This window comes from Oncorhynchus mykiss, chromosome 1 (assembly GCF_057628025.1).
Source record: "Oncorhynchus mykiss isolate SJ-2025 chromosome 1, ASM5762802v1, whole genome shotgun sequence".
NCBI lineage: Eukaryota > Metazoa > Chordata > Actinopteri > Salmoniformes > Salmonidae > Oncorhynchus > Oncorhynchus mykiss.
In genome coordinates, this window is record NC_143022.1 from 2,114,403 (window position 1) to 2,127,217 (window position 12,815).

The 12,815-nt window shown below is 40.8% G+C and overlaps 1 protein-coding gene across 1 annotated transcript in view; it reads right to left on the reverse strand.

The window, feature by feature from the left end:
• The window catches only part of LOC100135976 (cGMP-gated channel), a 49,594-nt gene that overhangs the window by 32,667 nt on the left and 4,112 nt on the right, over window positions 1-12,815 (reverse strand). Inside the window, 4 exon segments of the mRNA NM_001124315.1 lie at window positions 4,253-4,312; window positions 5,552-5,680; window positions 7,258-7,374; window positions 8,525-8,683. Of these exon segments, the coding sequence (NP_001117787.1) occupies window positions 4,253-4,312; window positions 5,552-5,680; window positions 7,258-7,374; window positions 8,525-8,631 (413 nt within the window). The 5' untranslated portion in view covers window positions 8,632-8,683.

The window sequence follows — 12,815 nt, forward strand, 5'->3', positions numbered from 1 at the left end:
AAATATTTATTTATGTATAACTATGTTCTGGTCCCCCCGACCATCGGCCTATGCCTGAATGTAATTGTGGACCCCTGCTCTACAGAAACAGTAACAGGTCAATAATATCCAGTGGAAACAGTCCCATAGGGTTTCAGAGGGCATTACCGTATGTGAAAGTGCAGGTTATATTACAGCCCTGTAGGTGGCAGCACCACTCCTATTTATGTTCACCATACAGTTCACTTCTCATGAGACTAACTTCAATTTTACATTGACATACATATAAAATGGTATAGTTCACTGAATGTTGAATAAGGAGTATAAGTTTATACTTAATTTTACTTTTAGATGTATCTTTTTGAAATAGAATATCAAACAGTGGCCTAACCAGTACAATCAAGATCAGGACTTTCAACAATGCATTCTAAGGAAGACTAAAACTACCATATAGGTAATCCATTAAATGCTATTTAATAATGATCCCAAATGGGGCCTCTCCAACAATGATGGTGTCTTCTCATTCTATAGCTGCAACTAAAATCCAACTGGAGCAACTGCTATTGACATAGCAGATCTTTACATGCTTATCTATGTCTATAGAACTATTATGTCTATAGAACTATTATGTCTATAGAACTATTATGTCTATAAAACTATTATGTCTATAGAACTATTATGTCTATAAAACTATTATGTCTATAGAACTATTATGTCTATAGAACTATTATGTCTATAAAACTATTATGTCTATAGAACTATTATGTCTATAGAACTATTATGTCTATATGTCTATAAAACTATTATGTCTATAAAACTGTCTATAGAACTATTATGTCTATAGAACTATTATGTCTATAGAACTATTATGTCTATAAAACTATTATGTCTATAGAACTATTATGTTTATAGAACTATTATGTCTATAGAACTATTATGTCTATAGAACTATTATGTCTATAAAACTATTATGTCTATAAAACTATTATGTCTATAAAACTATGTCTATAGAACTATTATGTCTATAGAACTATTATGTCTATAAAACTATTATGTCTATAGAACTATTATGTCTATAAAACTATTATGTCTATAGAACTATTATGTCTATAGAACTATTATGTCTATAGAACTATTATGTCTATAGAACTATTATGTCTATAAAACTATTATGTCTATAGAACTATTATGTCTATAAAACTATTATGTCTATAGAACTATTATGTCTATAGAACTATTATGTCTATAGAACTATTATGTCTATAGAACTATTATGTCTATAAAACTATTATGTCTATAAAACTATTATGTCTATAAAACTATTATGTCTATAGAACTATTATGTCTATAAAACTATTATGTCTATAGAACTATTATGTCTATATGTCTATAAAACTTATGTCTATATGTCTATAAAACTATTATGTCTATAGAACTATTATGTCTATAGAACTATTATGTCTATAAAACTATTATGTCTATATGTCTATAAAACTATTATGTCTATATGTCTATAAAACTATTATGTCTATATGTCTATAAAACTATTATGTCTATAAAACTATTATGTCTATAGAACTATTATGTCTATAGAACTATTATGTCTATAGAACTATTATGTCTAGTCAAGGACCATATCACCTCCACCCTACCTGACACCCTAGACCCACTCCAATTTGCTTACCGCCCCAATAGGTCCACAGACGACGCAATCGCAACCACACTACACACTGCCCTAACCCATCTGGACAAGAGGAATACCTATGTGAGAATGCTGTTCATCGACTACAGCTCAGCATTTAACACCATAGTACCCTCCAAACTCATCATCAAGCTCGAGACCCTGGGTCTTGACCCCACCCCGTGCAACTGGGTACTGGACTTCCTGACGGGACGCCCCCAGGTGGTGAGAGTAGGTAACAACATCTCCACCCCGCTGATCCTCAACACTGGGGCCACACAAGCGTGCGTTCTGAGCCCTCTCCTGTACTCCCTGTTCACCCACGACTGTGTGGCTATGCACGCCTCCAACTCAATCATCAAGTTTGCAGACGACACAACAGTGGTAGGCTTGATTACCAACAACGACAAGACGGCCTACAGGGAGGATGTGAGGGCCCTCGGAGTGTGGTGTCAGGAAAATCACCTCGCACTCAACGTCAACAAAACTAAGGAGATGATTGTGGACTTCAGGAAACAGCAGAGGGAGCACCCCCCTATCCACATCGACGGGACAGTAGTGGAGAGGGTAGTAAGTTTTAAGTTCCTTGGCGTACACATCACGGACAAACTGAATTGGTCCACCCACACAGACAGCGTGGTGAAGAAGGCGCAGCAGCGCCTCTTCAACCTCAGGAGGCTGAAGAAATTCGGCTTGTCACCAAAAGCACTCACAAACTTTTACAGATGCACAATCCAGAGCATCCTGTCGGGCTGTATCACCGCCTGGTACGGCAACTGCTCCGCCCACAACCCTAAGGCTCTCCAGAGGGTAGTGAGGTCTGCACAACGCATGACCGGGGGCAAACTACCTGCCCTCCAGGACACCTACACCACCCGATGTCACAGGAAGGCCATAAAGATCATGAAGGACAACAACCACCCGAGCCACTGCCTGTTCACCCCGCTATCATCCAGAAGGCGAGGTCAGTACAGGTGCATCAAAGCTGGGACCGAGAGACTGAAAAACAGCTTCTAGCTCAAGGCCATCAGACTGTTAAACAGCCACCACTAACATTGAGTGGCTGCTGCCAACATACTGACTCAACTCCAGCCACTTTAATAATGGAAATTGATGTAAAAAAATATATATCACTAGCCACTTTAAACAATGCCACTTAATATAATGTTTACATACCCTACATTACTCATCTCATATGTATATACTGTACTCTACACCATCTACTGCATTTTGCCATCTTTATGTAATACATGTATCACTAGCCACTTTAAACTATACCACTTTTATGTTTACATACCCTACATTACATCATCTCATATGTATATACTGTACTCGATACCATCTACTGCACCTTGCCTATGCCGCTCTGTACCATCACTCATTCATATATCTTTATGTACATATTCTTTATCCCTTTACACGTGTGTGTATAAGGTAGCAGTTGTGGAATTGTTAGGTTTAGATTACTCGTTGGTTATTACTGCTATCGGAACTAGAAGCTCAAGCATTTCGCTACACTCGCATTAACATCTGCTAACCATGTGTATGTGACAGAACTATTATGTCTATAGAACTATTATGTCTATAGAACTATTATGTCTATAAAACTATTATGTCTATAGAACTATTATGTCTATAGAACTAAATGTCTATAGAACTATTATGTCTATAGAACTATTATGTCTATAAAACTATTATGTCTATAGAACTATTATGTCTATAAAACTATTATGTCTATAGAACTATTATGTCTATAAAACTATTATGTCTATAGAACTATTATGTCTATAAAACTATTATGTCTATAGAACTATTATGTCTATAAAACTATTATGTCTATAGAACTAAATGTCTATAGAACTATTATGTCTATAGAACTATTATGTCTATAAAACTATTATGTCTATAGAACTATTATGTCTATAGAACTATTATGTCTATAGAACTAAATGTCTATAGAACTATTATGTCTATAAAACTATTATGTCTATAGAACTAAATGTCTATAGAACTAAATGTCTATAGAACTATTATGTCTATAGAACTAAATGTCTAGAGAACTAAATGTCTATAGAACTATTACACTACCAGAGATAGGTACACCTATAGTATCTTTGCAACACTCAGGATTTAAACTGATCATACCGAACTACAGGGCAAATGTCTACCACGGACGAACACAATCGACAGAGGCTCTTACTGTCTATGGTCATACATGCTTATATGACTATACAACTACTGGTGTACAACTACACTATATACATACCAGGATTTACAGTGTACCAATAGGTTAAGACCTCTAACAGTTCCAGTGTCCTCTATAAACTAGTATCGAGGGCTACTTTCTACTTCCTGTCTAAAGAGCTACTTTCTACCTCCTCTCTAAAGAGCTACTTTCTACTTCCTCTCTAAAGAGCTACTTTCTACTTCCTGTCTAAAGATCTACTTTCTACTTCCTGTCTAAAGATCTACTTTCTACTTCCTCTCTAAAGAGCTACTTTCTACTTCCTCTCTAAAGAGCTACTTTCTACCTCCTCTCTAAAGAGCTACTTTCTACTTCCTGTCTAAAGAGCTACGTCTAGCTCCACTTACTCATCTGTGTTGTTGCAGTTGTTCATATTGTACATGGCCAGCGGCCATTGACTGACTTGGCTTGAGAAGGAAAGAAAGGGACAGATTGGCAGGGTTAGTTAAATAATGACTCAAATTGAGCTTTGTTTATTTCAAATTGAGCATAATGTATTCAAGTTGAGCTTCATTTATTTCAAACTGAGCATAATTTAATCCTAGTTTTCTCTGCGGATGTATTAGAATGCTCCTGAGTTATCTTAAGTTAAGATATTAAATCACAGGTCTATTCAAGTCATCTTAAGTTAAGATATTAAATCACAGGTCTATTCAAGTCATCTTAAGTTAAGATATTAAATCACAGGTCTATTCAAGTCATCTTAAGTTAAGATATTAAATCACAGGTCTATTCAAGTCATCTTAAGTTAAGATATTAAATCACAGGTCTATTCAAGTCATCTTAAGTTAATATATTAAATCACAGGTCTATTCAAGTCATCTTAAGTTAAGATATTAAATCACAGGTCTATTCAAGTCATCTTAAGTTAAGATATTAAATCACAGGTCTATTCAAGTCATCTTAAGTTAAGATATTAAATCACAGGTCTATTCAAGTCATCTTAAGTTAAGATATTAAATCACAGGTCTATTCAAGTCATCTTAAGTTAAGATATTAAATCACAGGTCTATTCAAGTCATCTTAAGTTAAGATATTAAATCACAGGTCTATTCAAGTCATCTTAAGTTAAGATATTAAATCACAGGTCTATTCAAGTCATCTTAAGTTAATATATTAAATCACAGGTCTATTAAAGTCATCTTAAGTTAAGATATTAAATCACAGGTCTATTCAAGTCATCTTAAGTTAAGATATTAAATCACAGGTCTATTCAAGTCATCTTAAGTTAATATATTAAATCACAGGTCTATTCAAGTCATCTTAGGTTAATATATTAAATCACAGGTCTATTCAAGTCATCTTAAGTTAATATATTAAATCACAGGTCTATTCAAGGATATTCCAAGTTAGAGATTTTCAGTTTGTTTTCATTGAATCTTTTTCTTGTACAGACCCGCTGAGATCAGAAAATCTCTTTTGAGAGAAGACCTGTTCAATCTGTTTTTAGGGTTCACTCATCAAGACAGCTTTTTTTTCGTTGAGTATAAAGCTGCTGTATTCTGGTAACAGGTTTCCCAGAAATCCCAGGTTGGGTTGGAAGATTCCCGGAATGAGGACAAAAGAAGTGAAACCTCCACTAAAAAAAAAATCAGCAGAATTTTGCAAATCCTAGTTAACCATCCCCATCTCTAGTCCAGACTTACTTCCTCTTACGGACTCTGTCGGGGTATCCCTGTGACCGTGTGTTGCTCTCTCTGCTGGAGGCCTCTTTGAGCTCAGGGGTCCTGAAGCGCTCCAGGAAGGAGTCCGGTCTCTCCACCTCGCGGTGCATCCTGGGAGAGGCCCAGGTCCGCAGCATGAACAGGAAGTTAGAGAGTCTAGACAATCAGGTAAAACCACAACATAACACTCTGTGTCTACGCTGCCTCTGGCTACGTCCCAAATGGCTCCCTATGAAACATGAATGACTGGATATGGGTGAGATTCATAGACATTAAACTAGTAGATAGTGATAGCGCTGACGTCATCCACAAATTCCTTTAGAAAACTCCCGATGGCTCATGTGAAGCCAGAAGTATTTCAATATGAAAGGCGCTATAATGCTCAATGGGGCTGAATTGCATAAGAAAATCACAAAGGATCATGGTGAATGTGGCTGTCACTAGCAAAGGATCATGGTGAATGTGGCTGTCACTAGCAAAGGATCATGGTAAATGTGGCTGTAACTAGCAAAGGATCATGGTAAATGTGGCTGTAACTAGCAAAGGATCATGGTAAATGTGGCTGTAACTAGCAAAGGATCATGGTAAATGTGGCTGTAACTAGCAAAGGATCATGGTCGGTGTAGTCGTTTTCATCCTGGCTGAGTGAGTCTAACAGGCCTGTGATTGGTCAGTGTCAGCAGATGGTCCTGTGTGACGACAAATGTAGTAGTCAGAATGGATCACTATTTCATTAAATATGTAGTAGTCAGAATGGATCACTATTTCATTAAATATGTAGTAGTCAGAATGGATCACTATTTCATTAAATATGTAGTAGTCAGAATGGATCACTATTTCATTAAATATGTAGTAGTCTGAATGGATCACTATTTCATTAAATATGTAGTAGTCAGAATGGATCACTATTTCATTAAATATCTAGTAGTCAGAATGGATCACTATTTAATTAAATATCTAGTAGTCAGAATGGATCAGTATTTAATTAAATATCTAGTAGTCAGAATGGGTCACTATTTAATTAAATATCTAGTAGTCAGAATGGATCACTATTTAATTAAATATCTAGTAGTCAGAATGGATCACTATTTCATTAAATATGTAGTAGTCAGAATGGATCACTATTTCATTAAATATGTAGTAGTCAGAATGGATCACTATTTCATTAAATATGTAGTAGTCAGAATGGATCACTATTTCATTAAATATCTCCATTGGTCAAGAATTCACCATGGGGATCGAACTTGATCATAATAAACCAAATTTAGAGGCCAAAACGGGGGTCTAAATTTTTGGGTTTGGCCGTTTTGGCGATCGTAATTAACATATGCTTTCTAGGGCAGACCAGGGCTTTTGGCACCGCTAGGTTGCTATGCAATAGCATACCAGGGCTTTTGGCACCGATAGGTTGCTATGCAATAGCAGACCAGGGCTTTTGGCACTGCTAGGTTGCTATGCAATAGCAGACCAGGGCTTTTGGCACCGCTAAGTTGCTATGCAATAGCATACCAGGGCTTTTGGCACCGCTAGGTTGCTATGCAATAGCAGACCAGGGCTTTTGGCACCGCTAAGTTGCTATGCAATAGCAGACCAGGGCTTTTGGCACCGCTAGGTTGCTAGGCAGTAGCAGACCAGCAGGGCTCATGACCACACTAGAGAGATGGTGCGACACTGCGAGGTGGGTATACCTGGCCAGGGCTCCTGACCCTGTGAAGGAATCTCTGTGAGGCTCTGGGTGTCTGCTGGTTAACACAGAGACAGCACCCTGAATCTCTGACGAGGTGTCCTCACACTCTGAGTTGGACCTTAAAGAAATAGGAGATGGAGAGTGGGTCGTTAGGGAGAGAACATGACAGCAGTGACATACAGTATGTGTCCTGTTGCCCAGAGGACACAACAGTAGTACACTATATAGGGAATGGGGTGCCATTTGGGATTGCTACTGTAGGGAATAGTGGGGTAAGTGGAACCAAAAAGGGTAAGTTGAGCCACCCTTGTTTCTAAGACACCATACACAAAATGTATCATTTGACCAAATGTGTAGGACGAGGTCATCATTTTCAAGAAGAAACCACATGGAAAACTGATTTTCACCAAGTCAAATGTATTTATTGTGTTAGAGATTTCATTATGCTTTTCTCTAAACCAAAGTAGAAACTTTTAAAATTCGTTCTATACATCATTTGGGGTCTCTATCAGCTTTAATATGGGGTCTTAAACCTAGCATGAAATAGCATTACTGTAGCTGTGCGGGCTGATATAGTCTAAATGTTTGCTTTGAGGAAAATTGAGCCAATTGAAATGTTTTATTCCCAGCCGTAATTCAAGGCGTTATCACTGGGATATGAGGTAAGGCCTATGATGAAAGGGGTTTAGAAACAGTGTTTGGGAAATAAAGACAGACGTGGTTTTAAAAGGTCGTGGTAATATTTCATTCAGTACAGACATGTGATTTACCCCACACCCGGGTAAATTGTGCCAACAGACCACTTTCTTTTGTTGGACAAGCTGTTTTCAAAACTGTAATGTTTACATGAATTCTGATGATTATTTCTAAGGATACACATTATCCTGAAATATATGTAGATATCTTTGTTAGAAATAATCCTGTATTTCCCTTTATGGAGTGATGCTGGATGCAAAAAATGTCTCAATTTTACCCCACTCTCCCCTACACTCTCCCCTACACGTACAGTACACTGTCGACATGTCTCAATCCACAAGGTAGACAGCAGGCAACTGTTTTTGGATCGAGACACAGCCTAAATGTTCATGCACCACATACTGAATTCATGGAGCTCAACCTAAACCTTTTGATTGGGTACTTCCAAAATGGCACCCTATTCCCAGAATCCTTTGGGCCTTGATCAATAGTAGAGAACTATATAGGGACCAGTGTGCCATTTAGGAGGCAGAAGCTCATTGGCTCTCAAGCGTTCTGTAGCGACCTCTGACCTTGGGGTTCCGTTCTCAATGGAGTCCAGATTGTCATTTGGCGTGCAGAGAGATGGCCGTTGCCGGGTCGTTGCCGGGTAGGACTGGTCTGTGCAGATCTTTGCCATGCTGACACCTAAGGTTCTGCTGGCCAGGGGCCTCCAGCCATCCAACAAGACACTGTAGAGGTCAAGGGTCATAGACCACAATCAATCAATTACATTATTTATATAATATCAGCAGTTGTCACAAAGTGACAGCCTAAAACCACAAAGAGCAAGCAGAAGCACAGCGGCTAGGAAAAACTCCCTAGAAGGCAGGAACCTAGGAAGAAACCTAGAGAGGAACCAGACTCTGAAGAGTAGCCAGTCCTTTTCTAGCTGTGCCGGGTGGAGATTATAAAAGGTCAGCCAATCAATGATCAGTTCACAGGTGAAACCTGCTCGGACATCACAAAACGCGTACCCTGCATGTATATGAAAGAAACTGGGCGTGTGGACAGCTAGAAAATAGGCCTTCGTCTTATATCTGTGTTTGGTTCCATTCATTCTCATCAATCTTTCAATGTTCCTTTCTTTACATTTCTTTACATTACAGTAGTCATTTAGCAGACGCTCAAGAGCAATTTACAGTTGAATCTGTTTTTTTTTTCTTCATAATATCCCCATGAAACATTTAGAGAAGTAAGACTACAGTATGTCTGACTATAACTGCTGGTCGTAATGAAAGAAAGGCCTGTAATGGTTGTGAAGGTGTGTAATCACCAACTGGTACATCTTAATTCCATTAAGATTCTCCATCATGAGATTGAATCAGATGCTAGGCTGTAGATGTGATAAACAGCAGTGAGATTGGAGATGACAGATTAGAGGAGGCTCAGTATCTGTCCCATGTGGTACACTCTTACCTTCATAGTTATAGCGCATTACTTATGACCAGAGCCCAGCATAGGACTCTACCCACAGGACTCTACCCACAGGACTCTACCCATAGGGAAACCCATAGGACTCTACCAACAGAACTCTACCCACAGGGAAACCCACAGGACTCTACCACAGGACTCTACCCACAGGGAAACCCATAGGACTCTACCCACAGGACTCTACCCACAGGACTCTACCCATAGGACTCTACCCACAGGACTCTACCCATAGGGAAACCCATAGGACTCTACCCATAGGACTCTACCCACAGGACTCTATCATAGGGAAACCCATAGGACTCTACCAACAGAACTCTACCCATAGAGAAACCCATAGGACTCTACCCACAGGACTCTACCCATAGGGAAACGCATAGGACTCTACCCACAGGACTCTACCCATAGAGAAACACATACGACTCTACCAAGGGACTCTACCAATAGGGAAACACATAGGACTCTACCCATAAGGAAACCCATAGGACTCTACCCATAGGGAAACACATAGGACTCTACCCACAGGACTCTACCCATAGGGAAACCCATAGGACTCTACCCACAGGACTCTACCCATAGGGAAACCCACAGGACTCTACCCACAGGACTCTACCCATAGGACTCTACCCATAGGGAAACCCATAGGGTTCTACCCACAGGACTCTACCCACAGGGAAACCCACAGGGCTCTACCCACAGGGCTTCTACCCATAAGGTTTCTAGCCATAGGGTTCTACCCACAGGGTTTCTACCCATAGGGCTCTACCCACAGGGTTTCTACCCATAGGACTCTACCCACAGGGTTTCTACCCACAGGACTCTACCCACAGGGTTTCTACCCATAGGACTCTACCCATAGGGCTCTACCCACAGGGTTTCTACCCACAGGACTCTACCCACAGGGTTTCTACCCATAGGGCTCTACCCACAGGGTTTCTACCCACAGGGTTTCTACCCATAGGACTCTACCCACAGGGTTTATACCCATAGGACTCTACCCACAGGGTTTCTACCCACAGGACTCTACCCATAGGGCTCTACCCACAGGGTTTCTACCCACAGGACTCTACCCACAGTGTTTCTACCCACAGGACTCTACCCACAGGGTTTCTACCCACAGGACTCTACCCACAGGGTTTCTACCCACAGGACTCTACTCACAGGGTTTCTACCCATAGGACTCTACCCACAGGGTTTCTACCCATAGGACTCTATCCACAGGGTTTCTACCCACAGGACTCTACCCAAAGGGTTTCTACCCACAGGACTCTACCCACAGGGTTTCTACCCACAGGACTCTACCCACAGGGTTTCTACCCATAGGACTCTACCCACAGTGTTTCTACCCATAGGACTCTATCCACAGGGTTTCTACCCACAGGACTCTACCCACAGGGTTTCTACCCACGGGACTCTCATCAAAAGTAGTGCAGTTGAAAAGGAACAGGGTGTCATTTGGGAAGCACACCTGTTGTCATGACGAGGGTTATTCTGGCTGACTGAAAAACAATTTTCAAAGTGACAATCAAGGCAGGCCATCTGAGAGGGGAGCAGGACTTCAGGAGGCTCCTAAAAATACATCCTGATTAAGTCTTAAACACTAAACAGGATCAGTGCCCTGGCCCTCTGAAAGATCACCTGCCACAGATTTAAAAGAACCATGCCCTATAGGCTATAGGTAGGCCCTGTAGCTGGGCCCTGTGGCTAGGCCCTGTGGCTAGACCCTGTGGCTAGGCCCTGTAGCTAGGTCCTGTAGCTGGGCCCTGTAGCTAGGCCCTGTAGCTAGGCCCTGTAGCTAGTCTCTGTAGCCAGACCCTGTAGCTAAGCCCTGTAGCTAGGCCCTGTAGCTAGGCCCTGTGGCTAAGCCCTGTGGCTAGACCCTGTGGCTAAGCCCTGTAGCTAGACCCTGTAGCTAGGCCCTGTGGCTAGGCCCTGTGGCTAGACCCTGTGGCTAGGCCCTGTAGCTAGGCCCTGTAGCTAGGCCCTGTAGCTAGGCCCTGTGTTTCATCAGGTCTACAGGTCCATAAAAATGGACACGTATAGACTATGTGGTCACGTATAGACTATGCGAAGGACCTCATTTTAAGGACATGTAGTATGGGTGAATAAGACATTTTACAGAATCACCCTGAAAGACCTCTAGTATGAGTGAATATGTATTTTAAGATTTTTTTTTGTTAAAGGTGATTTTCGAGGAACAGTTCATTAGCCATTGGCTTCTGGGAAGAGATTAGCGTACTTAGCCTGTCCTTTCAAAGGACACTTTGTAATGTATCCAAAATGCACTGGCTGATACGGAGCTTTTCTGAGCTTGCCCAGCCTGATCTAAATACAGACATTCTGACGGGTACTACCGGTGCTGTTCAATGTTGAGAATACACCACACTGATGGTTTCATGATACCGTCGTTGAACTGCATAACAACTGCATCATTCTGCTCTTATTAAAAAAGCTTTAAGGTAGCTGAATGGAGAACCTTGGATCAAAGGTAGCTGAATGGAGAACCTTGGATCAAAGGTAGCTGAATGGAGAACCTTGGATCAAAGGTAGCTGAATGGAGAACATTGGATCAAAGGTAGCTGAATGGAGAACCTTGGATCAAAGGTAGCTGAATGGAGAACCATGGATCAAAGGTAGCTGAATGGAGAACCTTGGATCAAAGGTAGCTGAATGGAGAACCTTGGATCAAAGGTAGCTGAATGGAGAACCTTGGATCAAAGGTAGCTGAATGGAGAACCACGGATCAAATGTAGCTGAATGGAGAACCACGGATCAAAGGTAGCTGAATGGAGAACCTTGGATCAAAGGTAGCTGAATGGAGAACCATGGATCAAAGGTAGCTGAATGGAGAACCATGGAACAAAGGTAGCTGAATGGAGAACCATGGATCAAAGGTATCTGAATGGAGAACCTTGGATCAAAGGTAGCTGAATGGAGAACCTTGGATCAAAGGTAGCTGAATGGAGAACCATGGATCAAAGGTAGCTGAATGGAGAACCATGGATCAAAGGTAGCTGAATGGAGAACCATGGATCAAAGGTAGCTGAATGGAGAACCTTGGATCAAAGGTAGCTGAATGGAAAACCTTGGATCAAATGTAGCTGAATGGAGAACCTTGGATCAAATGTAGCTGAATGGAGAACCTTGGATCAAATGTAGCTGAATGGAGAACCTTGATTTAAAATAAAGTGACAGGCCTTATAAAGTAAAACAACATTCAAATAAAAGGGAACAATCAGAACACTGATTTACATTAATCAGGGCCTAGGTACAGGGCCTAGCTACAGGGCCTAGCTACAAGGCCTAGCTACAGGGCCTAGCTACAGGGCCTAGCCACAGGGCCTAGCTACAGGGCCTAGCTACAGGGCCTAGCTACAGGGCCTAGCCACAGGG